Source organism: Lepidochelys kempii, chromosome 7 (genome assembly GCF_965140285.1).
Source record: "Lepidochelys kempii isolate rLepKem1 chromosome 7, rLepKem1.hap1, whole genome shotgun sequence".
Classification (NCBI taxonomy): domain Eukaryota; kingdom Metazoa; phylum Chordata; order Testudines; family Cheloniidae; genus Lepidochelys; species Lepidochelys kempii.
The window spans coordinates 85,996,513-86,023,784 of record NC_136386.1 but is presented as its reverse complement, the minus strand read 5'-3'; the positions used below and the strand labels follow the sequence as shown (position 1 = coordinate 86,023,784).

General features: G+C 40.6%; 4 protein-coding genes across 22 annotated transcripts in view; 2 read left to right on the top strand and 2 right to left on the bottom strand.

Moving 5' to 3' along the window:
• DNAJC9 (DnaJ heat shock protein family (Hsp40) member C9) overlaps window positions 1–8,139 on the top strand; it is a 25,059-nt gene extending 16,920 nt beyond the window's left edge. For 5 of the 9 annotated variants that reach the window (XR_012160014.2, XR_012160011.2, XR_012160010.2 and 2 more), the window contains one exon: window positions 391–1,020. The gene's annotated coding sequence lies outside the window, so the exon portion shown is untranslated. Of the gene's footprint in view, window positions 1–390; window positions 1,021–7,427 lie in introns of those variants that run through there. The other 4 variants (XR_012160012.2, XR_012160016.1, XM_073353665.1 and 1 more) reach the window with 2 other exon arrangements.
• FAM149B1 (family with sequence similarity 149 member B1) overlaps window positions 1–17,376 on the bottom strand; it is a 22,564-nt gene extending 5,188 nt beyond the window's left edge. The window contains exons 1-13 of one of the 8 annotated variants that reach the window (XM_073353645.2): window positions 16,748–17,376; window positions 14,377–14,481; window positions 12,860–12,992; window positions 11,615–11,757; window positions 10,760–10,879; window positions 9,971–10,141; window positions 7,435–7,628; window positions 6,313–6,446; window positions 5,612–5,665; window positions 4,971–5,083; window positions 3,681–3,905; window positions 1,124–1,250; window positions 583–708 (exon numbers count right to left, since the gene is read on the bottom strand). In XM_073353645.2, the coding sequence (XP_073209746.1) occupies window positions 583–708; window positions 1,124–1,250; window positions 3,681–3,905; window positions 4,971–5,083; window positions 5,612–5,665; window positions 6,313–6,446; window positions 7,435–7,628; window positions 9,971–10,141; window positions 10,760–10,879; window positions 11,615–11,757; window positions 12,860–12,992; window positions 14,377–14,481; window positions 16,748–16,803 (1,701 nt within the window). In that variant the 5' untranslated portion in view covers window positions 16,804–17,376. Of the gene's footprint in view, window positions 1–582; window positions 709–1,123; window positions 1,251–3,680; window positions 3,906–4,970; window positions 5,084–5,611; window positions 5,666–6,312; window positions 6,447–7,434; window positions 7,629–9,970; window positions 10,142–10,759; window positions 10,880–11,614; window positions 11,758–12,859; window positions 12,993–14,376; window positions 14,482–16,747 lie in introns of those variants that run through there. The other 7 variants (XM_073353646.2, XM_073353649.2, XM_073353647.2 and 4 more) reach the window with 7 other exon arrangements.
• ECD (ecdysoneless cell cycle regulator) overlaps window positions 16,642–27,272 on the top strand; it is an 18,166-nt gene continuing 7,535 nt past the window's right edge. Inside the window, exons 1-7 of one of the 4 annotated variants that reach the window (XM_073353656.2) lie at window positions 16,642–16,929; window positions 17,638–17,864; window positions 18,968–19,085; window positions 20,552–20,639; window positions 22,306–22,484; window positions 23,273–23,465; window positions 25,975–26,103. In XM_073353656.2, the coding sequence (XP_073209757.1) occupies window positions 17,660–17,864; window positions 18,968–19,085; window positions 20,552–20,639; window positions 22,306–22,484; window positions 23,273–23,465; window positions 25,975–26,103 (912 nt within the window). In that variant the 5' untranslated portion in view covers window positions 16,642–16,929; window positions 17,638–17,659. Of the gene's footprint in view, window positions 17,302–17,637; window positions 17,865–18,967; window positions 19,086–20,551; window positions 20,640–22,305; window positions 22,485–23,272; window positions 23,466–25,974; window positions 26,104–27,272 lie in introns of all 4 variants that reach the window. The other 3 variants (XM_073353655.1, XM_073353654.2, XM_073353657.2) reach the window with 3 other exon arrangements.
• NUDT13 (nudix hydrolase 13) overlaps window positions 25,909–27,272 on the bottom strand; it is a 22,499-nt gene continuing 21,135 nt past the window's right edge. The window contains exon 9 of the mRNA XM_073353660.2: window positions 25,909–26,760. Coding sequence (XP_073209761.1) covers window positions 26,698–26,760 — 63 coding nt within the window. The 3' untranslated portion in view covers window positions 25,909–26,697. The remainder of the gene's footprint in view (window positions 26,761–27,272) is intronic.

The following is a 27,272-nucleotide window of genomic DNA, read 5'->3' as shown; positions in this document are numbered from 1 at the left end:
TATAGGGATTTTACAAATAATATGGGGTTGTTCAGGAAACTTAAGAAAACTATCCTTCAGTTATGCAGGAGGTTGAGTAGATAGCCCAACAAGCCCTTTAAGTTTACAAAGCAAAGCATTTTTTTCTTCCCCATTTCTTCATGAGTGTAATTCTCATGAAAGATACTGGCTTGAAAAACTCTGAAGATTAAAGTCAAATTTCGATCAAGAGCAGTACAAGCTTCTCCACAATATACCTCAAACTTGTTCTGGAAGGATCATCTCTAAGGAGAAGAGTGTAGTTCGAATAGCTGAAAATACTGACAATAAAGAGAGCTGGTTGTGGGAAATTTGGAGGCATGGACACTTAACCTCTAGGAACTGGACTGAGGTCACATTGTCATTTCACAGGTGCCAAACAACTTTACATCTACCAACCTGGGCAGATTTGAAATGGGGATTTAGGACTTAAAGGTTCTGCACCAATCACTTGAGCCATCCAGTTCTCCATTAAGTATTTATAAATGCTAACAGCTAAAGCAAAATCTACCAAACAATCTCTCTGGATCTACATACTATTTGGATACATTTGCCACTTTTTACCCAAAATGCATGTGTTGTATTAGGCCTGGAGAAATGATCAGGTAAGAAAAGCCTCTCCTGTGGCTGCTGATGGTTAATCTCATCTTCCATTGCACTCTGAGCTCGACTGGAATTCCCTCGGGGATCCTACATCAAAGTACAGGAAAATTAACAATCAGACTATTTTTGATCGTGACTACTTTAAAGATAAAATCTTGGAATCAGAGTCTAATAATCTATGAGCATCTTCACAGGAAACAGAAAATGGTTCCTACTTTCACTGGGTCTGAAAAGCACTCAACTTTGTTCCAGTTTGTTGGTCAAAACTCATGATCTTATTTTTGTATTACAGCATTTTATTATCATAACTATGAGGAAGAACGTCTAAGAACATCAGGATAATTTGGATAACAACAAAAATATAAACCAAAAATAAAAATACAAGAATTCTTGAATTTGCCAATGCAATCTGTTGTGAGATAAATTCAACTTTAACATGTCTCTCATTTCCAAAGAATATAATTAAATGTGTTTTCATATGACATACAAATTGGGAGGTTACCGTTTGCCTTTGGGATCCCACGGTGTTCAAGTGTTCCACAACGTCAGCAGTACTAATAGGTGGCAGAAGATTATTTCGGCTCAAGGGCATTAAGGAGGGTGAGAACAGCTGGTCATGTGCAGTAGGACTGGATTCCGCCACCACCAACAACCAAAAATATACATTAATACCCGAGATTATGAGACTGATGTGAGCTAAAGCAAATGAAACAATAAAACTCAGGACAACACATGCAGAATTTTAATTTAAGACGCTGGGTTGTTGTGTGGAGAGTATAGGAGAACTGGGCTTCAAGGGCGAGCACTGCACTGGAATAAACTTGAAATTATTTTTTAAAAGTTACAAAATTGTTTTAGCCAGTAATTTCTTGTATTCCCTTGTTAGTAGGCTTGGGATTGCTCTTCATGCATTTTGTCAATGTATCCCTTGGGAAGGGAAACCTTCCAGAGACCCTGAGGTATGCTATGGTCCAGTCAATGGTCAAAATACCAGTCGTCTCAGCAGTTTCACTACATCTCAGATCTTCACAACCCTAAGCAAGGTCATGGGAAAGGTAACAGGAGCCCAGCTCTAGCAGCGCATAATTACTTATTGCTAGATCCCTCCCAGATACGTTTCAGACCTAGCTATGACATTGAGACAGCAAGGTAACGCCCATCTTTTCATGTACTGTGTCTATATACCTGCTACGTGCATCTGATGAAGTGGGTTCTAGCCCACGAAAGCTTATGCCCAAATAAATTTTAGTCTCTAAGGTGCCACAAGGACTCCTCGTTGTTTTTGCTGAAATGTGTGTTTTAGCAAGAGATTCTCCCACACAGCTCTGTTTCTCATCCTGCTTTTCTATGAAATCACTAACTGTGATCTCACAAATTTTACTTCATTACAGGAACAAAAAGGTAAGTTGTAAAAGGCTTGTTAAGAGCAAATCCTTTTTTTAAGAAGGTGAACTCAGAAGCTTTCTACCCAACAAAAGGCAAACTCAGTATTTATATTACAAAGTTGATGGAATCAATGACATCTAAAACAAGACAGGGAGCAGCACTCCTTGGCTTCTCTGAGGTCTGAGTGATGATTAATTAGCAACTATTGCAGAGAAGACACAAAATTTAAGTCTTGACAATTAAGCAAAAAGGGAAATGATTTTTAACTATTCTGCTTTAAATTGTGATGTTTAAATCTACATAATATTTGTATTAATAATCTGAGAGGTTAAGGAATAACTACAAATGTGCAAACAAAAGTAGAAAGTTGTAAAATAGGTATTCTGCTCTGAAAATACTGCAATTTATATGCGAATAGAGTTCATTTATGAGATAAGTATTGAAGATATTCAGTATTGGGTATTATATGCATACATTATGAGATTGCCAGATTGGGAGGACATTCTGGAATTATGTGTTACAAGAGCTTGAAAACATAACCAAATTTTTTAATACCTCTCCCTGGAACCCACTGTCTGCATTTAGTATATATATGCCAAGAATAAAGGGGGTAATTCAAGAACTGTGAAATGAATCTCTGGGTCTGAGAATAGCGAAGAGAGACATTACAAGACATTGGAAGAAAAAAGGAGAATCATCTATTAAGTAATTTACAGCTGAGTTGGTAATAATGACAACATCTAAAAAAAGATGTAGAGAAGACAGGCTAGATTGGATGAGGTTAAAAGAACACGAGTCCATTCTTAAATATAGATGGAAAAGTCAAGTCAGTTCCAGAAACACATGCAGAATTCCGCCACTAGCCTGCCTGCAAAGGACATTCAACAGAGAAAGAAACTTTAATTCACCTTTCTAAACAAAACATTTTTAGGGTCTGTGAAATCCAGTGACTCTTCTGGGTTTACTAGCAATGCTGCACAATATATCATTCTGGGTTGTCACAGGTACCAGAAGCTTCAGAAATCAATTAGAGACTTTTGGTACTTGTGGCTTCCCAGAATGATGCATTTTGGCGTGTCATTTCTAAATCCAGAAGAGCCAGCTTTGGTACTCGCACTCCAGGGTGACTCAGCTGCTTTCAAAGTATAAAAGTCTGTTTTGGATGCAGGCAAAAGACTAGAGGAAAATGAAAATAATTTCATTCTAGATTTGATCCAAAGCCCATTGAGGTCAATGGGAGTCTTTCCACTGACTTCAGTGGGCTTTGGAACAGACTCACTAAGATTAGCATCCTCTGTAGCTATCATATTGTACATCTTTTCATGCAACTCTCCTCCTCTCTCCAAGGCAGCAATTAATAAAATTAAGTTTGCTCTCCAGTTGCTTGAAAGCTTATAGGGATGTAGTCTCTCTTATACAGCAATGCACAGCATCACATGCTTAGGCAATTTTCAGAAACATAGGTTGCAGCTAAAACGTTACGTCAGTTTTAGGAAATGTAGCAATTTCAGCTTTCTCAGGAGACAGTGATTTAATTTGCAATTATTTTTTTTTTAATAAAAAAATCATAGATACTGTCTCCATTTGACAGCTTTTTCACTTTACATGTACTCGGTTCTATAAACCATTGGTTATAATAATTTGTAGAGTGAAAAACTGGTTTTTAAACATACAGTCGTGTTCCCCTGATGACTTCATCCATGGATCTTGGTGTCCCAGAACGAGAGTGGTTAGTGTTGATGGGATGCAGGGTGCGTGGTGGTGGGTTGCGTCTTCTAGCAGAATGAGCAGAATATGACAGAGAAGACGTACTCAGCTCTAGAGTGCGATTTGGTCGCGTTCTTGTTGAGAGGATGGAACTGGAGCCTGGCCTCAATAGCGATTTGTCATCCAGATCCCTAACAACACAATCAAGGAACCAAATGAAACATACATAAACATGTTCATTATGACAGATTTCATACTGTTAGCACAGTCCTTGTCTGAAAATTACAATAGCAACATTATGTACTGATAAAGTTGGTACACTTTTGATACCATTATATAAGATGTCACGGAGGGCTGTGCTACCAAGGAATAGGGCAAGGAACAGAAAGAAAGGAGTTAGGCTTTATTTTTAATCATCATGAAATGTTCCAGACTGAAGAGAATAGAAATGGAAGAATTACTATTATTCACAGAACAAATGCAGCAACAACATAGAGAGTGGGAATGTAAGCTAAACCCTCACATCCTTGGCTTTGTGCCTCAGACCAGACCAAACAGGTCTATCTCTAGGGATAAGAGGGCACATTAGTTTCCAGTTCCATTCAACCTGTCATTGTCCTCTTCAGGATGACAAAAGCTATGCCAGCTAGTACCAGGTTGTGATTCAGACCACAGCTCACTAAGTGATAAACTAGCCATATTAAAAAAAGAAATTTTAAAAGTTTGGGATTAGATGTCTTAATGGGTTAGTGCATTAATCTTTCACCTCTGTAGACCAAGTTGAAATCATATTTAAATCAGAAACAAAAAGGTGTTGAGTTTGCTTGTTCAATCTGTTGCATGTCACAAAACCACCACACAATTTGCCATTTGGCAAGAGGGGCCTTTCTTTAATAGAGACTCATTATATGAAACAGCAGGCTTGTTACAGATCCAGACTATGGTATATTGGGTTCCCTGATGAAATCATAGATCCTGATTCAGCAAGGTATTTAAGCATGTGCCTAACTTTAATCATGTGAGTAGTCCCAGTGGGTTTACACAGGAGCTTAAAATTAGTCATGTGCAAGTGTAGTAAATATATTGCATCACTGAGAACAGATAAATAGGTGAGAAAATAATTGAGAACCGCTGCTTACACTATGGGAGATTAATTTCCTTGACACTGGGTTTAATCTCAATACATTCTTCTTTCCCAGCATTAAAGAGCTCAACTTTACTACAGTACTACAAAGACAAAAAGTTACTACTCTTACAATATTTTGTCTATTAGAGGCAGATTCCTTTGTTGTAAGTGTATCCCATGTATCACCATCAAACCATTCAGATTTTGTTGAGGGCCACCACTTGATCCTTGAGAGACATTTATCTGTAAATCAGAAAAAAATAGATTTACTTTTGACATGATGATGATACATACACTCACCTATGTTCTTGCCCTTGCCAAATAATCACTGGAAAACAACAGAAGCTGAATGCTTCCAACCAAAGCAGAGTATATTCATATACATCATTCTCATGTTTTAGCTAAGTATCCTATAAATAACAGTTGAAGCTTGGTCTTGCAAATGATGGCACTTAGCAGATATTTTAAAATAAAAATATATACTACCGTACTATACTATATATTGTACTTAAAGCTTCACAACTGAGGCTTTCATTTGCAGGAAACAATCTTGTGACATGGTGCACAAATGAGTGTGATATAAGTAACTACTGTCGGAGAATCTTTATGATCTCACTTTACAATGTGTTGGGCACTTCTTTTATGTCAAGAACAAAACTGGAAAATCCTCTCCTTGTAACTCAGGCTGATCTGGAAAAATGGCAAATTCCACCCACCACAATGACACCAAAAGTAAGAACAATAGAGCTTTAATCTCTCCAGCATACATACTTTAGGTGATTTTCTCCTCTTTTTGGTTTTGCGGCTACATCTGGGTTGTGGGCACTACACATACAATAAGGCAAACATGAGGAAGAGGTAGAGGATTATACAGGAAAAGTGGGAAGAAAGAAATAAAAAGGAAAGAATGGAATTAAAAACTGATGGAATATAGATAACATTTTTGGTGCTTGCCACTTTAGGGACATCTAATCCTAAAGTAGAACATGCAGGGCCAGAATCAATATCTAAAAAAAAATTTTTTTTTTAAATCATGTTTTAAATGTACAGTCACTTACCACTTCACAGAGACTAGACTCTAATCTCTAGTTTCTAATGACCTTGGAAATGGCTGGGCTGACAGTGACTAGGACATCTCTTGTGCACAGTAATCAGAACCTCACAATATAACTCAAGCAATGTTAAGTATGGAAAGAATTTACACCATTACCATCCAAAACTCACCGTATCTTGGTACATTATAAATGATACTACAAAAACAACAACAAAATTTAAAACAGCAAAACAGGGATAAAAAACAATTGTGACTGTGAGGCATAACAAAACTAAAGTTTTAGAAAGGGCAGTTAGTGATCATGTGTCTAATTTTAAGAAGAGGTCGACACACAAATCTCCCTCTAGAAAACTTTAGCCTCTCTGGCCAGGCAGTGTTACTCGAACTCAACCTTAACCACTTGGCCAGTAGAGCTTACCAAATTTGAGGTGATGGAGGGCATTTTAGCTTGTGGCACTCGTGGTAACACCAATGGCAGAGGTTCAAACTGCAGAAAAGGGCTTCCAGGATCCATTCTCATTGTTTCTGCAGTTATGACATTTTTCTCATCATCTATGCAAAACAAGAAGAGTGGAGAATCCACATCATTACAAATTATCAGCATTGCCACTTTTATGGGCAATACTTTGAATCCAAAGATTTTAGGCTCTTTTTTGATAGATTTCACTCAGGTGTTTAACTCTGCTTAATATTGTTAAATTCATGTCTCATCAAGTTGCAAAATCAAGGTACTGTGTTGTCTTTAAAGGGTCATCACAAAAATATGTCTCTCTTTCATTTCATTCCATGATTTTTCTCACAGGCAGGCAGATTATAAGTTGTTTAAAGAGTAATATCAACTACAAATTTTAAAATCCCTTGAAAATATAATGTGGTGGGGAATACTATCTAAAATATTTTTTAATTTTCAATTTACCCCATTCACTGCTCTTTAAAGAAACAAAAACAAAACACTACCAATACATTACTGCAATATCTCTGCTCTGATCATGCAGGACAGCAGCTAACCAAAAGATGAAATAAGTGTACCTCAAACCTGTGTGGTTATCAAAGACACTAGTGAACTGATTATTTTTGGGTAGTGGGAAGACAAATAGTGTTTCCCAAATGGAACAGAGCGACAAGTGTTATTTATAGGATTCTAAAATAATATTGGAAACTATGGAAGGTATAAAAAGTATACTAAGTAATAAAAAGTATTGACAACCACTCTTTAAAGTATGATTTAATGTACAAATATTGCCTCCAGAAATACAGTATATCCTACAAGGCTAAGGCTTACTAATTTTAAGCACTCCAAAGAGTATCCTTTTTAAAGAGAAAAGGAGTACTTGTGGCATCTTAGAGACTAACGAATTTATTTGAGCATAAGCTTTCGTGAGCTATAAGCTTATGCTCAAATAAATTTGTTAGTCTCTAAGGTGCTACAAGTACTCCTTTTCTTTTTGCGGATACAGACTAACACGGCTGCTACTCTGAACCCTTTTTAAAGAGAGCATCGGAGTATTACATCCATTTCAAATTTTGTTTCAGCACTGACCCTTACCGGAGACTGATCCTTCCCAGTGCCGGCAGATTAACCCCTCCACAGAGCCCAGGACTTCACTCCACACATCATCAAACACATATGTGAGCACAGCATCCTTCATGCAGTAACATGGAGATATAGGAGGGAAACCTAATTTCTGTCTGTCAGATGAGAGTCCCATTTTCCTTTCATGCAACTCTTCCTCCCTGTAAAGAGAGGGTGAGCAAGATTTCTATCTTGACTTAAACAAACTGCTTTCTCTATCCTTTGCATTCTTGTTGTAATCATTTAATGTTTTAAATGGCTGGTTATATGTCTGTTACATACGTGCACCTCTGTTAGACTTCGGTTCGATTTCCTTTTAAGTTAAAATGGGTAGGTCAGGACAGCTGGCTGCATGATTACAAGAAATGACTTCAACAGAAATGGCGTATTTCTCACAGATTACTGTCTGTTGAGGGGTGGCAGTGCACTCAACAAATAAGAGCAGATAACCCACTGACTCTAGTATTGGAGGCAGAACACTTCTGTGGATACAGCACTGACACGAGAATATATTTCAGAGTCTGCCACTGATCTGTGTGATATTCAGTAAATCACTTTACCTCTCTGTGCCTTGATTTTCTGATCTGTAAAATTAGTATAATGATTTTTATTCTCCTTTGTAAAGTGCTTTGAGATTCAAGAATAAAAAGTGCTATATAAAAATATATATTGATATTTACAATTTGAGTACTTTGGCTTCCAGCGGGACTATTATCTTTATTCATCTCCCCACTAGGCAGCAGTCTTGCAAGGCACATCACTACAAAGTCTCTAATTTTGGCAACTAACTGCAGTTGTTTAGTAGCATTTCCTGTCTGTTGACCTAACAGCCACCAAATACTTAGAATATAGAACCAACTTAATTTCAGAGAATTAAAAAGAAATAAAGCTCTTTTATTTAAAAGATATAAAAAGAAAGCTCAGGGGCAGCAAGAGACCCCAGCTGCAGGATCTTCCACAAGACAGGACGTGTACTGAGTTCTGAAGCCCAGGAAATATCTGCTGCATTCAAGAACATGATGGGTCAGCCAAAAGATTTCACATGCTGACACAGAATAAAAAATATTTCAGCATCTATTTTTTACAGCATCAATATCTTCTATTTAATATTTAACATAAAAAGCTATACATTTTGAAGATAAGGAAGGGCCAGCATTAAAGGAGTTTTCTATACTGACTACTTAATACCTTACAGAATTCTCTGCTGTTTGTTCACTGCAATACTCATCTCCTACTGGCCTGGTCAGCTTATGCCATACAGTGCCATACAGGTTTTCAAACTGGAGTAGCTGTACCCCTACGGGTACATGAGAAAAGTCATGTAATGGCGGAGGTTGCATTTCTTTGTACAGATGTTTTCAAATTGTGGGGTACGCCCCCCTGGGGGGGCACACAGGAATGTTTAGGGGGCCCCCTTTGAGTTACAATTTTTGGTTGCACCCTTCAACACAGACAGGATGGGTGGCCCACTGACGTGAGTCAACAGGGGGGGATGGTGCTCCCTCCCCGAGTCCTGTGGCACGGGGCTGGCCTGAGCCACCTGGCGTCACTGTCCGTCCCCCTGAATGTTCCCCTGCGTCCCCCAAGAGGGCGCGCCCCATAGTTTGAAAAGCTCTACAAGCTGTTGCTAAATGGAAGGCAGAAATCTGGCAGGGGGTGGGGGAAGGGCGCGTTACCCTCCCCTACGTGTCGCCTCTACCTATCTCAGATGGGGATATGCAGTAGACTACATTATTTGGAAAGGAGTACCCAGCCTAAAAAGTTTGAAAACCACTGCTATACACCAATCAGAAAGTCATGATCTGATGAGTGTGACTTTGTTTTTTCAAACTAGTTAACTTGTGACCAACTAACAAACCAACAGGTCATACAGATTTCTTACTTACTTTTGTTTCCATTAGGCAAGTTGTACAAAATAAGTGGTGTTTCCAACTGACACCCTTAATTTCCTTCTTTTGATGGAAACAAATGTAAACTATTTTCTCATAAATCGTGAATCCAGAACAACTTAAATTGCTCTTATGGAGGTGGAAAGGTGTAATACTACCTAAGCACTAGCAATCTGGACACTGAAATGCGGACACAGCACCAAGCACATTGTTGATACTTAACAACTAACAACAAACTTTACATTCAGAATCATGTAACAGACCCTCGGCTATTATGTTATAAACCACCCCAGGCCAGAAACAGAAGCAACTAGTTTGAACAGTTATAGAAAAGAATTAAGACAAATACTTTGAGGAGAAAAATATAGCATAGCAAAATTACTAATTCAAGGAGGTGGATAGACCTACATGGGTTTAAAAGCTCCTCTCCAGGCTTAAACATTTTAAATTTCTTTCATTGGATGACGTGAGAGAAGATTCAGTTAAAGTATTGTTTTGTCATATTAACTGTCATCCCAATGTCAAGAACAAATGTAATATATTATCATTTAGCAACAGAAATTCCAGGCCACCAGTACTAGAAGTATTGTTATAGATTAATATTCAATACCTACACATCTCTGCAGTCAAATGCTAAATATTCCTCCATTATTCCTTCAGAGACAATTACTCCATCTTCACCTTCTTCACTCTCCACAGAGCAAACAGTAGGAGGTTTTGAAAAGTCAGCATCTTTATGAATGGGAGTAACCCACAGAGGTATCTTCTTGCCCAAAATACTAAACCTTAACAAACAAAATATTTTTCAAAAAGCAGAAAATAAAACAAATTTGTTATTCTATTTATAATAGCAGAATTTAGCTTTTTCTGTATGGTTGACTGAGAGACATAAGATGGTTTGGTTGTAAGACCAAATGGGTACATTAATGGGTTAGGTACTGGAGAGGACAGTAAGCCTACATATTGTGTATTTTAATGCTGTATATTTTTAATACTTATACAAGAGTCTACAGTCTCAGAGAATAAGTTTATAAAACAATTGTAAAGAAAAAAGTGCTTTATATCTTTAAAGCATTGTACCAACATTAATAATTAATTAATGTCACTGGCAACTACTATATATACAAATCCTCAAAAAGCTAACTATCAACTTATTAGGTCAATTTGTAGTCTACCGCACCTCAAAAATAGACTCATCTGGAAGGTCTAACCATCCTGAATCTAGTAACATTTCTTTTGGCTACTAATCCATGCTTTGTCCAAAAACGTACCAAACAAAGAATGCTGAAGCTTGACTTCATATACAACTCATAAATTAAGAAAAGAAATTGATTGTTGCAATCCTTGAGCAGAAAGATCACCTTCAGATACTGATACAATCTGGGAAATCTACTGATACTTACTCACTAGAATCTCTTTCTTGTACTGGGCTGACATCCAGTGAACCTAAGCTGCTAGAAGGTGAACTTGAATACCACCCAAAACCTTCATCTGTGGGGATTACTACCTGCTTCCCCAAAATCCTATAATATTAAAAAGAAAATTTTAAAAAATTAGACAATGTGATACGTAAAATGGCTGAATGATTTATTATACAAGAAAGTAAACAACGTTTATTGGGAAGCCATATGAACACCATAGAAATAGTGAGGTTGCTTGTATCTCACACATATAGCTTTGAAAATATACTTGTCAAATGAGAGAAATTTTCTGCTTTGCAGATTATATTTTAATGTGGTTTGAGGTATTTTCTCTACACATATTCCATGGCATCATGCATATGTGTTAAGAGAATTCTTTTGCTTTCTCCTCTTCTAACACTAATGCCTTAAGCATTGGCAAACCTGTCAAATGTAAGACTAAGATTTAAGTCTCCAAACAGCCACCATAACTGGCAAGCTATTCATTTGTAGAGCAAGGATGAAATTTTGGTGTTTTTTAATTATAAAAAATAAACATCCATAACTTCTAAGAAAAAATGCCTTGCAACTTTTTCTAAGAAAAAAATTGCTATTTTAGGGCCCAATGTAGTGGAAAATATCATCAGTCTTCCAAGCACCTGAATGAACTAAACATGAGCCTTGCAGCAGTGGGGAAGAGGTGGGAGCCGACAGACAATTTTATCTCCACATATTGTATAATCACACACACTCACATCAATTCTAACAATGTTTAAAAATACAGCCATTTTCACCACTAGCAATTTGGTTCTTTAATAATTCTGTGACAGTAACAGCATTAGTCCATCAATACAATACCTGAGATGAGGAAAGCTAGATGTCCATTGTTGGCACTCTACTTGCAGACCCTCAACATGCACACTTTCTTTCTGTTCATATAAAAGCTCATCAATGTGTCTGAACATCTGCTGAACTTGTCGTGTGGCAGCTTTATCAAATTCCTAGGAAGGAAAATTATCCAAAAAAATGTTAAAAGGGAGGATTTGGGGTGAGAATTTTTTTAAGCCACCTACATTGAAAAAACATTAGTTTACTTAAACTTTAGCAGGATTGATTTAAACAGAAGGACCTCTCTCACGCATGCATGTTAACCTTAAGTCATCTTTCCACTGGAAAGAACACGGATTGATGTAAGTGCTGATCCCAAGTACACACAAAATTTAGATTAGCACTGTCCCTATTGGATGGTTTAATAGAAAAGACATCAGAAGGTTTTAGAATATTTGTTTTAAATCAATAATAAGAAAGAAAATTATGTCAGTTGAGACATGGCAATTCAGGTTAATTACCTAGAAACATGAAAAAATAAGACTCATCCAAATTTCAGTGAAATGGAAAATTAATCATGCCATAGATGGTGACAGAGAATGGAAAAACAATGCTAACTGGTATCAGATGTTGCCACAAATTTGACACTGAATAGTAATCAAGAGTTGATAGGTGCCAAATCCTCTATGTAGCCAGTAAACAACTGAGGATGCTTCTCCAGAAAGACAACAACTGAAGATGTTTCTCAAGTCATTTGAAATTCAAAAATTTTTCTGTCTCCACTGTGGAGAGAACAATAGCACCTGTTAATCAGAGCCTATGTCAGAATATGAAAGAGAAAAAATATCAGTGGCTTTAATATGCTTTGAGAAGCACAGAGGTTTTCCAACATACAGTTTGGTCAATCCAACCACATGAAAACGACACACTGGCATGTGAGGTTCAACAATTATGACATATATGCTGTATACATTAACTTTACTCATCAAATCACCTGTGATCCGAAAGTTTTAGGCTAAAAATGCAGACTATACGATATTCAGGTATTAGTAGAAGATGTCCTGATTAGACAATAAAGAAAAGAGGGTTGGGAGGGGTTAAGAGAGAAAGACCCTCCATTTCTTTTCCCATAACAAATACCATTGCATTATTTACAGCTCTCATCTTAACCTGGATTTTGCAAATAAATTTACTCAAAATGCTACTTTAAATGTGTCAGCACAACCTTTCAGCTGTCTCTGATAATTTTATGCTGGAGGACTGTGTTCTACTCACATCGTAGCCCCAAGAGAAGACTGAGCTGTCTTCAGTGGAGGTTCCTGTGTAACTCTGACTAGCAGACCATGAGCTCCCATTGTCAGCTGCAGTAATATCTGGGTAATTTGATTCCTTCAAGATTTCAGACTCCCTAAAATGCACATTTTGTGGGGTGCGGGAGAAAAAATTCTCATGAGATACATTCACAAATATGTGGATGAGTAAACTATTTTTCCTGTATAGAAAGGCATGTATATAACATTTTAGATTCCAGTAGAGGGCTGCAGGATTAGGCTCTTCACATGTTCATTTTCCAAGAGTTATTTTACTACCGTCTCCCTTTAACTACATAGAGAATTACCAGTTCATCTTCTCCACACCTCAGAAAATCACTCTCCCTCTCTCCTGCTTCTAACATAAAAATGAGATGACCCACAACATTCACAAGATGTGACAATCAAAAGAATTTAACTAGTCTGAAAATTATTCCCAAACACTACATGTGTTCCCATATATGTATACTAGGGATTGAAAAAGTATATCATATTGTCTTTCCAAAATGAAAGGGAGGGCAACCAGCAAGGCATAGAGCAAATTTTTGGCAAATTTTTTGGCCCGAGGGCCACATCGGGGTTGCAAAATGGTATGGAGGGCCAGGTAGGGAAGGCTGTGCCTCCGCAAAGAAGCCTGGTCCCCACCCCCTATGCGCCCCCTCCCACTTCCCGCCCCCTGACTGCCCTCCTCAGAACGCCTGACCCATCCACCCCCTGTCTCCTTGTCCCCTGACCGCCCCCTCCCAAGACCCCTGTCCCTAACTGCCCCCCCAGGACCCCACCCCCTATCCAACACCCCCTGCTCCCTGTCTCCTGACTGCCCCCCTCCCCGAACCTCTGCCCCATCCAACCACCCCCTGTCCCCTGAATGCCCCCTGAGATCTCTTTACCATGCCACTCAGAGCGGCAGGACAGGCTTACTGGAAAGCCTGGGAGGTGGGCGGGCGCAAGCCGCGCTACCCGCACGGTGGCGTAACTACAGGGGAGGGGGGATAGCGGGGAAGGGGCCAGGGGCTAGCCTCCCCGGCCGGGAGCTCAGGAGCTGGGCAGAATGGTCCCATGGGCCAGATGTGGCCCACAGGCCGTAGTTTGCCCACCTCTCGCATAGAGTCACTACCCTAGTGAGAAGCCTGGGTCAAGCTGCTGGGACGGGGACAGGTGCTGGGATTCAATTGTCTCCAGCCTCATTATGACCCCAGTCCAAGAAGCTGTTCTATGTTGGGGATCTCTTTGCCCATGCAGAGTCCCATTAATTTCACTGGCAACTTGTGCGAGTGCAGACCTCTGAGGTCTATATGGTATTATCTCTGGGAATCAAGCATTAGTAACGTAGTTATACTGTGGATTCATGCCACTGTGAATCAACATATATACCACCTAATTTAATAGACTGTGTCACTGTGATAGCTTTATAATGCGGACACAACACAAAAGTTGTTTCTCTGTCGTCTCCTGACAAAAATATTTTATTACTCCAGATACCTCAAGACTTCTTCATAGCTTTCAGTGGCCGGTGTAGCAGGGTAAATGTCATCTCGTGGCTCTGGCAGGGGATGATGCTCTAAAGCATTTTTTGCAAGTCCATGGCTAAAAGAAACATAAAATAAATAAGCTCAATTTGACATTAGTTCTGAGAATAAACACCACAACTGAAAACTTCTGCAGAGTTCCAGGGCATTAGAGGTTTTTGATGATTTTCAAGGAAACAGTAACATGCACACCTGAACTGAGTTTGTATCCCTAGAGGATTAGTGCCACTATATTAAATATCTACCAGTATTCCGTTACAAATCGCTATTGTCATCAAAGTCTTAGAATTTAAACATAAAAATTAACTCCAGAATGAAGTTTGAAATAAAAGATCTTGGTTTAGGATCCACTGTCTCCCTTTAAACTAAGCTTATTTGGCCATAATTCATCAAATTAATGCTTTCAGAATAACATAAATACATGACAACACTGATCATAAACAATAAGTATTTTATTTACAATAATAGTTGTTTTTATTTTGTTTGGATACTGTATCCAGTCCACCACTACTGCTTCCACAATATTATTTACATTTTAACAAATCTTTTCAAAAAACACAGAGATCAGACAGGTTCCTTCACACTTTATTTTGGCTATCACTTTCTATACTTCAAAGAGACTTAGATTAAGATGGGGCTGCAAAACAATCTCCAGGGCAAATGGGGTCCTGAGTTATGTTGTAGATTTCTTTCAGAGTAGCAGCCGTGTTAGTCTGTATTTGCAAAAAGAAAAGGAGTACTTGTGGCACCTTAGAGACTAACACATTTATTTGAACATAAGCTTTCATGAGCTACTGTTCACTTCATCGGATGCATTCAGTGGAAAATACAGTGGGGAGATTTATATACATAGAGAACATGAAAGAATGGGTGTCACCATACACACTGTAACTGAGAGTAATCACTTAAGGTGAGCTATTACCCACGGGCAGGGGGGAGGAGGGAGGAGAGGAACCTTTTGTAGTGATAATCAAGGTGGGCCATTTCCAGCAGTTGACAAGAAAGTCTGAGGAACAGTGGAGGGTGGGGGGGGGGGGGCGGCGGAATAAATATGGGGAAATAGTTTTAGTTTGTGTAATGACCCATCCACTCCAAGTCCACATAACTGTGTCCACATATCTATTCAGGGGACACCATCATAGGGCCTAATCACATCAGCCACGCTATCAGAGGCTTGTTCACCTGCACATCTATCAATGTGATATATGCCATCATGTGCCAGCAATGCCCCTCTGCCATGTACATTGGTCAAACTGGACAGTCTCTACGTAAAAGAATAAATGGACACAAATCAGACGTCAAGAATTATAACATTCAAAAACCAGTCGGAGAACACTTCAATCTCTCTGGTCACTCGATTTCTGATCTCAAAGTGACTATCCTTCAACAAATAAACTTCAAAAACAGACTCCAACGAGAGACTGCTGAATTGGAATTAATTTTCAAACTGGATACAATTAACTTAGGTTTGAATAAAGACTTGGAGTGGATGGGTCATTACACAAAGTAAAACTACTTCCCCATGTTTATTTCCCCCCCCCCTCCACTGTTCCTCAGACGTTCTTGTCAACTGCTGGAAATGGCCCACCTTGATTATCACTGCAAAAGGTTTCTCTCCCCCACCCCCCTTTCCTGCTGGTAATAGCTCACCTTAAATGATTACTCTCGTTACAGTGTGTATGGTAACATCCACTGTTTCATGTTCTCTATGTATATAAATCTCCCCACTGTATTTTCCACTGAATGCATCTGATGAAGTGAGCTGTAGCTCACGAAAGCTTATGCTCAAATAAATTGGTTCGTCTCTAAGGTGCCACAAGTCCTCCTTTTCTTGTTGTAGATTTCTGTTTGATAAACTACTGTCACTCCTAAAGAATCAAAGACTGATAGCTCTAGCTATTCTTAGGGCAGCTCCTGTGAAACATATTCAATGTAGCCAACTCTGGCAACTGGATTACAGTTCTCGCAATATTTGATGCTTTACTTAAAACCCAAACTCGTATGAGGGGGGAGAGGATCTTGGGGCCCGTGCTGCAGTGAGGCCGGGTGGGAAGGGCTAGGCCCTGTGGGGGAGGGAGGGGTGCCGTGATCGGGGGCGGGGGGGGGACGCGGGTCATGGGGGGGAGCTGCTATCAGGCTGGGGGGGGGGCTCGGGCCCTATGTGAGGGTTGTTGCTGGCACGCCAGGGGGCAGGCCCTGTGTGCGGGGTGCAGCTGTCAGGGTGGGGAGCAGTGAGGTCTCGGCCGTTGGGGCCGTTACCGCCAAATCTCCCGCGTGTGGTTCGGGGCTGGCCCTAGCCGGGCTGCAGCGACGGGGGCACTCACATCTCCAGGGCGCCGGGGGGCACCGGCTTCCGCGTGTATCGCGAGATCATCCTCATCCCTCATCGCGGCTTCTCCGGCCGCCCGGCTCTGCCTCCGGCCGCCATGGCGACGCCCCACCCCCCCCAGCGGAAGCTGCCGCTGGCGCGCGGTGACGACTGGCGCAGCAGGGAGCGCGCCGGCTGGTGAGGGGTGAGCTGAGGCGACTGTAACGGGCCGTGGTGCCGCGGGCAGAGTCCTCGGGGCCCTCCGCGATCGGGCTTCCCACGTTCTCCGGCCTCGTGTGGCGGGCTGGCCTAGGCCGCCCGCACTTCCCTGGGGGCGCGAGGCCGGGCGGTCTAACGCTCGCACTCGCGCGCCGGGGCCCTCGCCAGGCGCTCTGCCCCCGCAGCTCCCCGGGAAGCCGCTGGCCGCGTCAGGGTGTCCGGGCTGGGCGCAGTAGCCGCGGAGGGGTCGGAAGCGGCTGGTGCGGTTTGCGGAGAAGAGGCCGCGGGGCATTAGCCCTGCGCGGTGGAGGGCAGCGGGACCCGCTCCGCTCTGTGGCTGTGATGGTGGAGGTGGGTGACAGGCCAAGTGTTTCTTTCGGGGATGACCCTGATGTGTGTCTGTGGCACCCGTTGCCATGGCTCTGGCTACAGGTTGCCTGACATAGGGCTGAGCTCTCTAGTTCATACTTCTTCTGAGACAACTTTTAAGGTTTCCCTCTGCTGTAGAATTGGTTTGCTCCGTAAAGTAAATAAAGGGTTTTCTTATCCGATGTGACTGGCTGGGGCAATGTAGAAGAGCATCAGGAATGTTTGGAATAGATAACATGGCTGAATATATCATTTTGGAGGGTGGGTTACTTAATATTTACTGGTTTTGAATGGTTGAACCTATTTTTTTTTTTGAAGGACACCTTTATAAAAGTTCAGAATGGAAGGGGAGCTGAGAGTGGCAACTGCAGAAGATGCCGTGCAGTACCAGCTCTTTCTGATAACTTGTGAACCAGGTGACCCAGACCAACGCAGAGAAGTTCTTCAGCAGTACATTGAGAAGATATTGGTCCAGTTTGCACCCATATTAGTTTCTTATATCTGGCAAAATCAACCTTTTAATCTCAAATATAAACCTGCTAAAGGTAAAACTACTGCATTTGTTTTAATCTGGTAGAGGGTGGGATTTCTACCTGCTTACTACTATGAAAATAAAACATGCTGGTGATATTACTGAGGAATGTCTGTAAATCTTTGGGGCCAAGAGGAGGAAAATCTGAAACTGTTATGAATTTGTTCACTGAAAACTCAGGGTTTTTTTATAGTATTGTTGTTTAACCCCTTTCCTCAAGTGAAAAGTTGCAAATCATTCTCCATATTTTGTTGGGTTGGTACTGCAGTTCTCACTAAGGTTGCCTACTGCTTATCTTGCTTTCTTTGTTTGATATCGCTGTTAACAGAACTACTAGCACAAAACATTCATCATTTCAACTGCTGAGTCATGTTCTCTCCCATTTCTCCCCACCTCCAGTTTTATTACATAGTGCAGCATTTCTCAAACTGGGATCCCCGAGAGTACTCCAGGGTGTCCGTGGGCCCCGCTAATCAACTCCTCCCCCTCCCTCTATCTCCCAGAGCCTACTGAAGCCAACCCAGGAGATTTTAGGTGCTAAAAGTCTGGCAGGGCTAAGGCAGGCTCCTTGCCTGCCCTGGCTCTGTGCCGCTCCCAGAAGTGGCCAATACGTCCCTGTGACCCTGGGCGGGGGGTGTGTGTTTCTGCGTGCTGCCCCTGCCCCAAGCACAGACTCCGGAGCTCCCATTGGCTGGGAACTGTGGTCAATGGGAGCTGTGGGAATGGTGCTTGTGGGCAAGGACAGCAGGTGGAGACCCCGTGGCTGCCCTGCCTAGGAACCGCTGCCAAAGAGATGTGCTGGTTGCTTTTCAGGGGGGTGGGGGGAGCTTGGGAATCCCCGAAAAATTTTATTTCAAAATGAGGGTCCTCGGGTTGCAAAAGTTTGAGAACTGCTGACATAGTGAATAGATTGAAACAACGAGGAGTCCAGTGGCACCTTAAAGACTAACAGGTTTATTTGGGTATTAGTCTTTTAGGTGCCACCGGACTCCTTGTTGTTTTTGTGGATACAGACTAATGCGGCTACCTCTCTGATTGACCATGTTTTACAGACCATTAATAGAGGTGATACTGCTTAACTTCTGTCTTGAATCTTTTTTTAATCCTTCCTCCCAGGAGATATCCCTGCACATATTGGTGGTGTGACTAAATTTGGGGATAATATTGAAGATGAATGGTTTATTGTGTACCTCATACAGCAAATAACAAAGAAGTTTCCAGAATTAGCAGCAAGGTACCTCTAACACATTTTCAGCGTTTTGTGAAACTGTAAATTAAAAGCCTTTTAAGCTCCTTCAATGACAGCTATTGTTGTACTCTAAACCTCACCAGGATAATATTAAATTGCTTTTTCAAAAACACACTTCTGTTGTCAAGATGGGGGGAAATGAAAGACAAATAACTTTTCCTTCTAAAACAGCTTGAAAGTGTTAACTGGAGTCTTACCATTTACTTCAGTACATGTGGGCTAGATCCCAGGTCTACACTTAAAACCCTGCAAGTTAAGACGCTCCTATGCTGTTGGGAGAGCTTTTCCTGTTGGCGTAGTTAATCCACCTTCTCGAGAGGTAGTGGCTATGTCAATGGGAGAAACTCTCTCATCAACATAACACTGTCTACATGGGGAGTTAGGTCAATATAACTGTGTCATTCGGGTGTGGATTCTTTATACCCTGGAGCAACATACTTATACCGATATAGGTCTATAGCGTAGACCTGGCCACAGTGTTTGTGTCAGACGTCTGAGTTTGTAAAGTATTTATTGAAAATAGAAATCATAGTAGTGGCTTTGTACTAATGGTTTCTTGTCATATAGGAGAAAGTAAGGGAAAAGAGCTTAACAGTTGAGTTGCCCACTGTTAGTACGTTCAGAAAAGTACACAAGTAATTTGTCTCTCCTACTGGTCTTTCTGTAGACTGTTCCTTGAGGGTCCAATTTAGCAAAGTGCGTAATCATGTGCTTAATTTTAAGCACATGCATAGTCCCTTTGAATTTAGTTAAGCATGGTCTTAAGTGCTTTGGTGTACCAGAGCCTGAGGGAGAATACGAATCTCTGTAGTTTGAATTTTAGGTTTACTATATAACAATATCTTCTCGATTTCAAATTTTACTCTCTTCTAGGATAGATGAAATAAAAGTGCCTTTTAGGGTGACCAGAATAAAATATGGTTAGTGCTTGACATTGCAAAATCTGTGTATAGAAATAATATTCCCCCAGTCTTGTTCTTAATTGTGTTTCTATATAAACTGTACTTAAGCATATAGCATGTTTCCAATCTTTTCCTAATACATGGCTCAAAGAAATGAGTCCTATTCTTGTTCATAATACAAATGTGACTAAAAATTCTGCAGACCTGTTAATTTATTTTCAATAAAAGAACTCGTTCAAGTGGAGGAAACATTAGTTGACTTCCAAATAGGAACATGCAAAAAATAATCCTGGAAACCCTATTTAAGGCTGCTACCAAGTAAAAGGGAAAATGCTTTTCCTAAAAGGACCAGGCAGCTGAAACCTTTAACCATGTTTCTATCTTGTTGTAGAGGATTAAGAGGGGAAAAAATCTTTTACAATGAATGTTTAAAAAAAAAAAAAAAAAAAAGTGAAGAAGCCCCCTTTCACTGAAGCAATAACGAGTAATTATTTATCATTGTGCTATACAGGACCATGTTTAATATGACACTGATTTCTATTTGATTAGGGTTGATGACAATGATGGTGAGTTCCTGCTGATAGAGGCAGCTGACTTCCTCCCAAAGTGGTTAAAACCTGAAAATAGTACCAATCGGGTAGGTGAAATTGTCATGCAAGCAGGCAGGTAATTCAATGATGTATTGAGTTAATTGCAGTAGCCTTTTACCCCTGCAGACTTAAAATCAAATCCCAGCTTAAGCTGCAAATGAAATTAGTTGACCTGTCTTATTCTCCTACCTCCATCACAAATCTACACTTGTCACATTGTTTGTAAAGGCAGTCTCTGGACTGAACCAAAGTCTTGTGATCAGCTGCTTGATCTCTTTGACCACAGTCTAGCTTTCTTTTCTTCTGTTTTGTTTTTTAATAGCTATGCTTACCACAAAAACTTACTACAGGCTTACCAGTTGAACACGTCCAGTGCAGTTGGACATACTATGTGTTCTAACATCCCATTCGTTTGAATGTTGTTCTCTAGGAAACTCTTGAATTCTGATAGTTCTGAAGTACTTGATCTACCCTTGGTTTATCAGCATGTCTGGGTATCTGAAGGTGCAAATAAGAAGAAAGCCAGATTAATAACCTATACATGTCATCTAAATTTGTTAGTTAGAAATATTCTCTAATAGTTAAGAAGGTGTGATTACCCAGCATGCTTTTTCCTCACAAAATGGTTCTCTCACACAAATCATGCTTAAAATTTCGGTTTGCCTTTAAAGTTACCTGAACTTCTGTATACATAATACCAATATTACATAAACCAGTGTAAATGCTCATGTAGGCTGTGTGTGACACTACTGATACTATGTAATCAGTAAATATAAGTGAGTATCTTGGCAGCAATTAGTTTAAATGGCAGGACAGAATGATACTTATTGGCAGGGTTGTTTCTTCTCCCAAATGCTCTTTATTTGGAAAAAAAACCCAAACCACCACACACACACACAACCCCACACAACCTTCTTTGGATATATAGCGCTATTTTAACTCCCTTACAAGGAGATCAAAAGTGCTTTACAAATGTTCAGCAAGGAGAGAGGAGTGTTCTCTGTTCTACAGATGGGGAAACTGAGACAGAGCGATTACACAGCCAGGCAGTGTCAGTACTGAGATTTGATCCTAAGCCTCCCTGCCTCCTTTCTCTGAGTGAGGAGACCTCAGATAGAAGACCAAGCATGTTATCTGTCCTGTTAAAGAAACTGAAATAAATTAAAAATTCATTTGACTGGACCTGTTGCCGTCAGAATTGTTCTGAATCAATGATTAAGTCCCGAGTCTTTGCTGCACCCAGTGAGACTCTCTGAATAATTACCTCCTTTCCTCAACTTCTGCTTCTTGGATCAATTCTCTTCTCATACTCCTAATTTCTAATGTGTTCTCTGAAGTTTGGATAAATGCAAAAAAGGACATCTAATAGATAAATTCATTAATCTGTATGTGAATATGGATGTTCCTTCTGATGTGCCATTTTGATCCTCTCTAACCATCCCTTCACATGGAGAAAGTTTTTGTAACTACACCTCTACCCCGATATAATGCAACCCGATATAACTTGGTAAAGCAGTGCTCCGGAGGGGCGGGGTTGCACGCTCCGGTGAATCAAAGCAAGTTTGATATAACATATTAAGATTTTTTGGCTCCGGAGGACAGCGTTATATCAGGGTAGAGGTGTATGTATAAATTCACCAGTCATTCATTAATTTAAGACCTGTATGGAACGCTGGCAAAATTTTGCCTAATGAACATGTTACATTTTGTCAGGTTTTTTTCCACCAAGGAGAATTGTGCATCATTCCACAGCCAAAGACTCTTGGAGAGGAGCCTTGGCTACCTGTCACCAATCCAACAATCCTGCAGGCGTTAATGCTATTGTATGCACACCCAGAGGACTTCCTGGCCACAAAATCTATTAGAGCAGCTGTATATAAACGCATCAGTGGGTACGTGGATTATTTTTTCTGATATTCTTTACCAGAATGTTCTGATCCTGAGCTTCTCGGGAACTTACCTCCTGTATCTAAGTATCCATGGTATCTAAACCATTTTCCTGTTAACTACAATGAGGTTACTCCTATCCTGACAAATCTATGCTAATTTCTGTGGCATTCTTATGGTGGGGACCCTAACAACGCTAGTCCCATACACTATATTCTGATCTCAGCACTGACACCTCAGTGGTTCAGGGCTAAATTCCAGGCTTTTACAAAAGGACAACATTATTTCTTCATTCATGACTTCCAGGAAGGCTGACGCAATTTGAGCCTTTCCATAGAAGTGTATGTCTGGATCTCTTCCTGGGCTCTCGGCTGAGAGACAGAAGTAGAATGGCCTTCAGACCATCAACTTGCATTCAGGATTGGCCAGTAAGGGTCACTGGATTGGTGGTAGAAATTCCTTTGCAGAAGTTGACAACCTGGGGCTGAGCAAAATGACTGTAATTTGACTCCTCTGTTTATTACCAAGAAGCTATACAGCTAGCCTGTTTGGCTAGTTGACAATCATGCATTTCCCCAAAACGGGGTGGGGAATGGAATTTCATTGATCTTGGCAAAAGAGCTTGGCTATGCAAGTCTTGTAGAAACATTGTTGACTAGTATTCTAATTTGATTTCAGAGTATTTTAATAATCTGGCATAATGTACATTCTGATATTAAATGACAGAGGAAACAGGCCTATATTAAATGGCTGGTCATGTCTGTAGTATTTTTTGTATTATTGCCTGCCACAGGTATCCTGAGAAAGTCCAGGCCTCCCTTCACCAAGCCCACTGTTACCTTCCAGCAGGCATTGTGGTAGTGTTGAAGCATCGCCCTGCACTGGTTGCTGCAGCAGTCCAGGCCTTTTATCTGCGAGATCCCATTGACTTACAAGCATGTTGCCCTTTCAAAATTTTCTTGCCCAACAAATGTGTAATGACTTCAGTAAGTGATCTTTCTGCCTGTAACTTATTGCCATTCTACTGACTGCTTGATTGATGGATATACTGTTTGTTCCGTAGTCATGTTAGGAAATGTATGGCTTTCAATTTTAAAACAGTATGTTTCAAGTTGCAGTGGGGGAGGTTTAGATTGGATATTAGGAAAAACTTTTTCACTAAGAGGGTGGTGAAACACTGGAATGCGTTACCTAGGGAGGTGGTAGAATCTCCTTCCTTAGAGGTTTTTAAGGTCAGGCTTGACAAAGCCCTGGCTGGGATGATTTAACTGGGAATTGGTCCTGCTTCAAGCAGGGGGTTGGACTAGATGACCTTCTGGGGTCCCTTCCAACCCTGATATTCTATGATTCTATGTTTGCAAATTCATATTTCTTGAGGACAGTCATGAATTTCTGTTTGCTTTAGGAATCTTATGTTTTACTACTATATACTCCAACAGTAACGGGAACTAAATGATTATAGACTATAAAAAGTTTTGTCTCACCCTTTGTTAGGATCTAGATATTCAGGCCTGTCTGCAAAGGCCTGTAGTTTAAGAATTTAGGTGTATTCTTATCACTTGGCTAGTTCTAGAGGTATAAAAGAAAGAATCAAAATCACTGTCTGCTTGTGTAAGGGCCTTCTCTTACTGTGACAGTTTGAGGCCCTGTTCTTAGGCTAAGGCCTGTGGCTAAGCAGCAGAGGCAGCCATAAGCTAGGAAGCAAACAGTCACACCCTCACATTTCAATATGACTAGTTTGGAATAAGGTGCTGTTGGGCTGTTAGGCACTATCAGGACAGGATTGTATTCCTGTCATCTCCAGAGAAAGGGAAGTGCCTAGAAAATGTAAAAGGAAACTTAGTTTGATAGCATCCTGTCTGGCAAGAACTCACTTATCAATAGCTGGGATGTGAAATCCTCACTTCTGTATTGTTTTGTCATTATAGTTCCCACTTTGCTATTGTTTGTCTGTATAATCTCTGCCTGGTTCTGTGATTGTTCTTGTCTGCTGTATAATTAATTTTGCTGGGTGTAAACTAATTAAGGTGGTGGGATATAATTGGGTACATAATCATGTTACAATATGACAGGTTTCAGAGTAACAGCCGTGTTAGTCTGTATTCGCAAAAAGAAAAGGAGTACTTGTGGCACCTTAGAGACTAACCAATTTATTTGAGCATGAGCTTTCGTGAGCTACAGCTCACTTCCTCGGATGCATACCATGGAAACTGCAGCAGACTTTATATATACACAGAGAATATGAAACAATACCTCCTCCCACCCCACTGTCCTGCTGGTAATAGCTTATCTAAAGTGATCATCAGGTGGGCCATTTCCAGCACAAATCCAGGTTTTCTCACCCTCCACCCCCCCACACAAATTCACTCTCCTGCTGGATGGGCTATCACCAGCAGGAGAGTGAATTTGTGTGGGGGGGAGGAGGGTGAGAAAACCTGGATTTGTGCTGGAAATGGCCCACCTGATGATCACTTTAGATAAGCTATTACCAGCAGGACAGTGGGGTGGGAGGAGGTATTGTTTCATATTCTCTGTGTATATATAAAGTCTGCTGCAGTTTCCATGGTATGCATCCGAGGAAGTGAGCTGTAGCTCACGAAAGCTCATGCTCAAATAAATTGGTTAGTCTCTAAGGTGCCACAAGTACTCCTTTTCTTCATGTTACAATATGTTAGGATTGGTTAGTTAAATTTCAGGAACATGATTGGTTAAGGTATAGCAAAGCAGAAGTCAAGTTTTATTATATAGTCTGCAGTCAATCAGGAAGTAGGGGGGTGGGGGAAATGGGAACAGGGAATGGGGCTGGGGAAACTGGAATCATGTTTGGCTAAGGGCAGGAATGGGAACAGGGACACAGGTGTAAGGCTCTGTGGTGTCAGAGCTGGGAAGGAGGATACTAAGGAAGGAAACTGGAATCATGCTTGCTGGAAGTTCACCCCAATAAACATCGAACTGTTTGCACCTTTGGACTTCGGGTATTGTTGCTTTCTGTTCATGCGAGAAGGACCAGGGAAGTGAGTGGGTGAAGGTTAAAGCACCCTAACACCCTTCCCCAAGACAACCCTAAAATTAGAAAAAGTCTAAATTCCTTTTATCTACTTTTTCTGCCCCAATAACTAGGCGAAACTCCTTCTTCAAATTTTATTGTGCAGGGTGGGTGGTACTCTGCCACTCTTTTTCTTCCTGCCATTGCTCCCAAACCCGTTCCTCACCAGAGTAAGGCCTCTCAGCAACCACCTGATGACTTTATGTATACAATAAGGCCTTGCTGAAGTCATCCAGCTCACAGAAGGAGGATACTGGAATTGTGACATAAAAAATGTGGGCGGGGGGATCACCAATCAAATCACCAGTCTTTAAGTAACATTGTAAGTGTTACTTTTAACAACTGCAGGTGTAAAATAAGATTCAGACAAAAGTATGGCTTTTTATTTAAGTTGGTGCGTCTTCTAGAAAATCATGCTACAATATGTTTATTTGTTTTAATATTTACAGGTCACATTCACTAAATGTTTATATGCACAATTAATGCAGCAGAAGTTTGTTCCAGACAGACGCAGTGGATATACATTGCCTTCTCCTGTACACCATCAATACAAAGCACATGAGCTAGGCATGAAACTGGTAATGTCTTTTTACATGTCTCCTACACTTATGCTTGTTTTTTGTTTTCCCCTCTAGTTCATATTTTTGGGGGTGGTTGAATCATTAAGCGTGCCTCTTTATTTTCCCCTGGCTTGCTTACAGAGAGAACTTGAAGCCAAACAGCAGCTTACGTCCCCAAAAGGATGCTGTATCAGACCGCTGTAGAGGATTGTTTTTACAGATTGGGCACGGGTATTTCTTCCAAGTACTTTCCCTTTAAGCAAATCCATTCCTTTTTCTCAAACTTTACTCTCTCCCTCCCCCCATCTGAATGTAGTTCCCAGCTTTGCTTCTCCCAAGTCATTAAAGAAAAAATTTTCCACTCTTCTTGCAAGAGTCTTATCTGTCCCAGAAAAATAGAAACTCATAACTGGTTACTCGTGCATCTCCTCCACTGGAAGTTGTACCAGAAGGATCCAGATATTCTTACCACCATGTTGTCTTTGTTGAAAAACTAAGTTTTATTCTAGGAAAATGGAAATGAGACCTTTGTGAAGATGAAAGATCTCCTTTGTCCTTGCAGCTCAGGAGAAATAGATGGTCCTCCTCTTGAAGCCTGTCAACGCATCTTAATCACTTGTTAGGGTTGCTACTGAGTGTCATGGGCAGGGATCCTACTTTTTCCACGATAAAAACCTCAAAATTAAAAAAAAAAAAAAACATAAAAAGCCTTCTTTTTCTGTGATTGAAATGAATTGCTGAACTTTAGTTTCTCTAGCCAGAATATATATGAAGATCAATTGAACACAATATTTTATTGATATATTTACAATTTTTAGGGTGACAGCCCAAGACCTGCCACAAACGGCTGACAGTCCAAGCCCTACCTATTCTCCTGATTATCTGAATTTTTGATTATCCGATCTGGCCCCAGTCCCAATTAGATCAGATAATTGGGGTTCCACTGTATATATTTGTTTCCCCACAAAATGTAAAGAACTAAAGATTCTCTGTTTTTAAAAGAATAAATAAATCCATTTTTTTACCTGCAGCAAATGGATTTCTAGGATCCCTGATCATGGGCCCACCCCCTTGCTATTCTGGAATTTGAGAACTCTGCCTCTGCAGTACTCCCAGGCAGTTATGTCCCAGGAAGCAGGCATCAAATCATTTCTCTCATGACAGAATCTGGAGCTTATCACTACTGA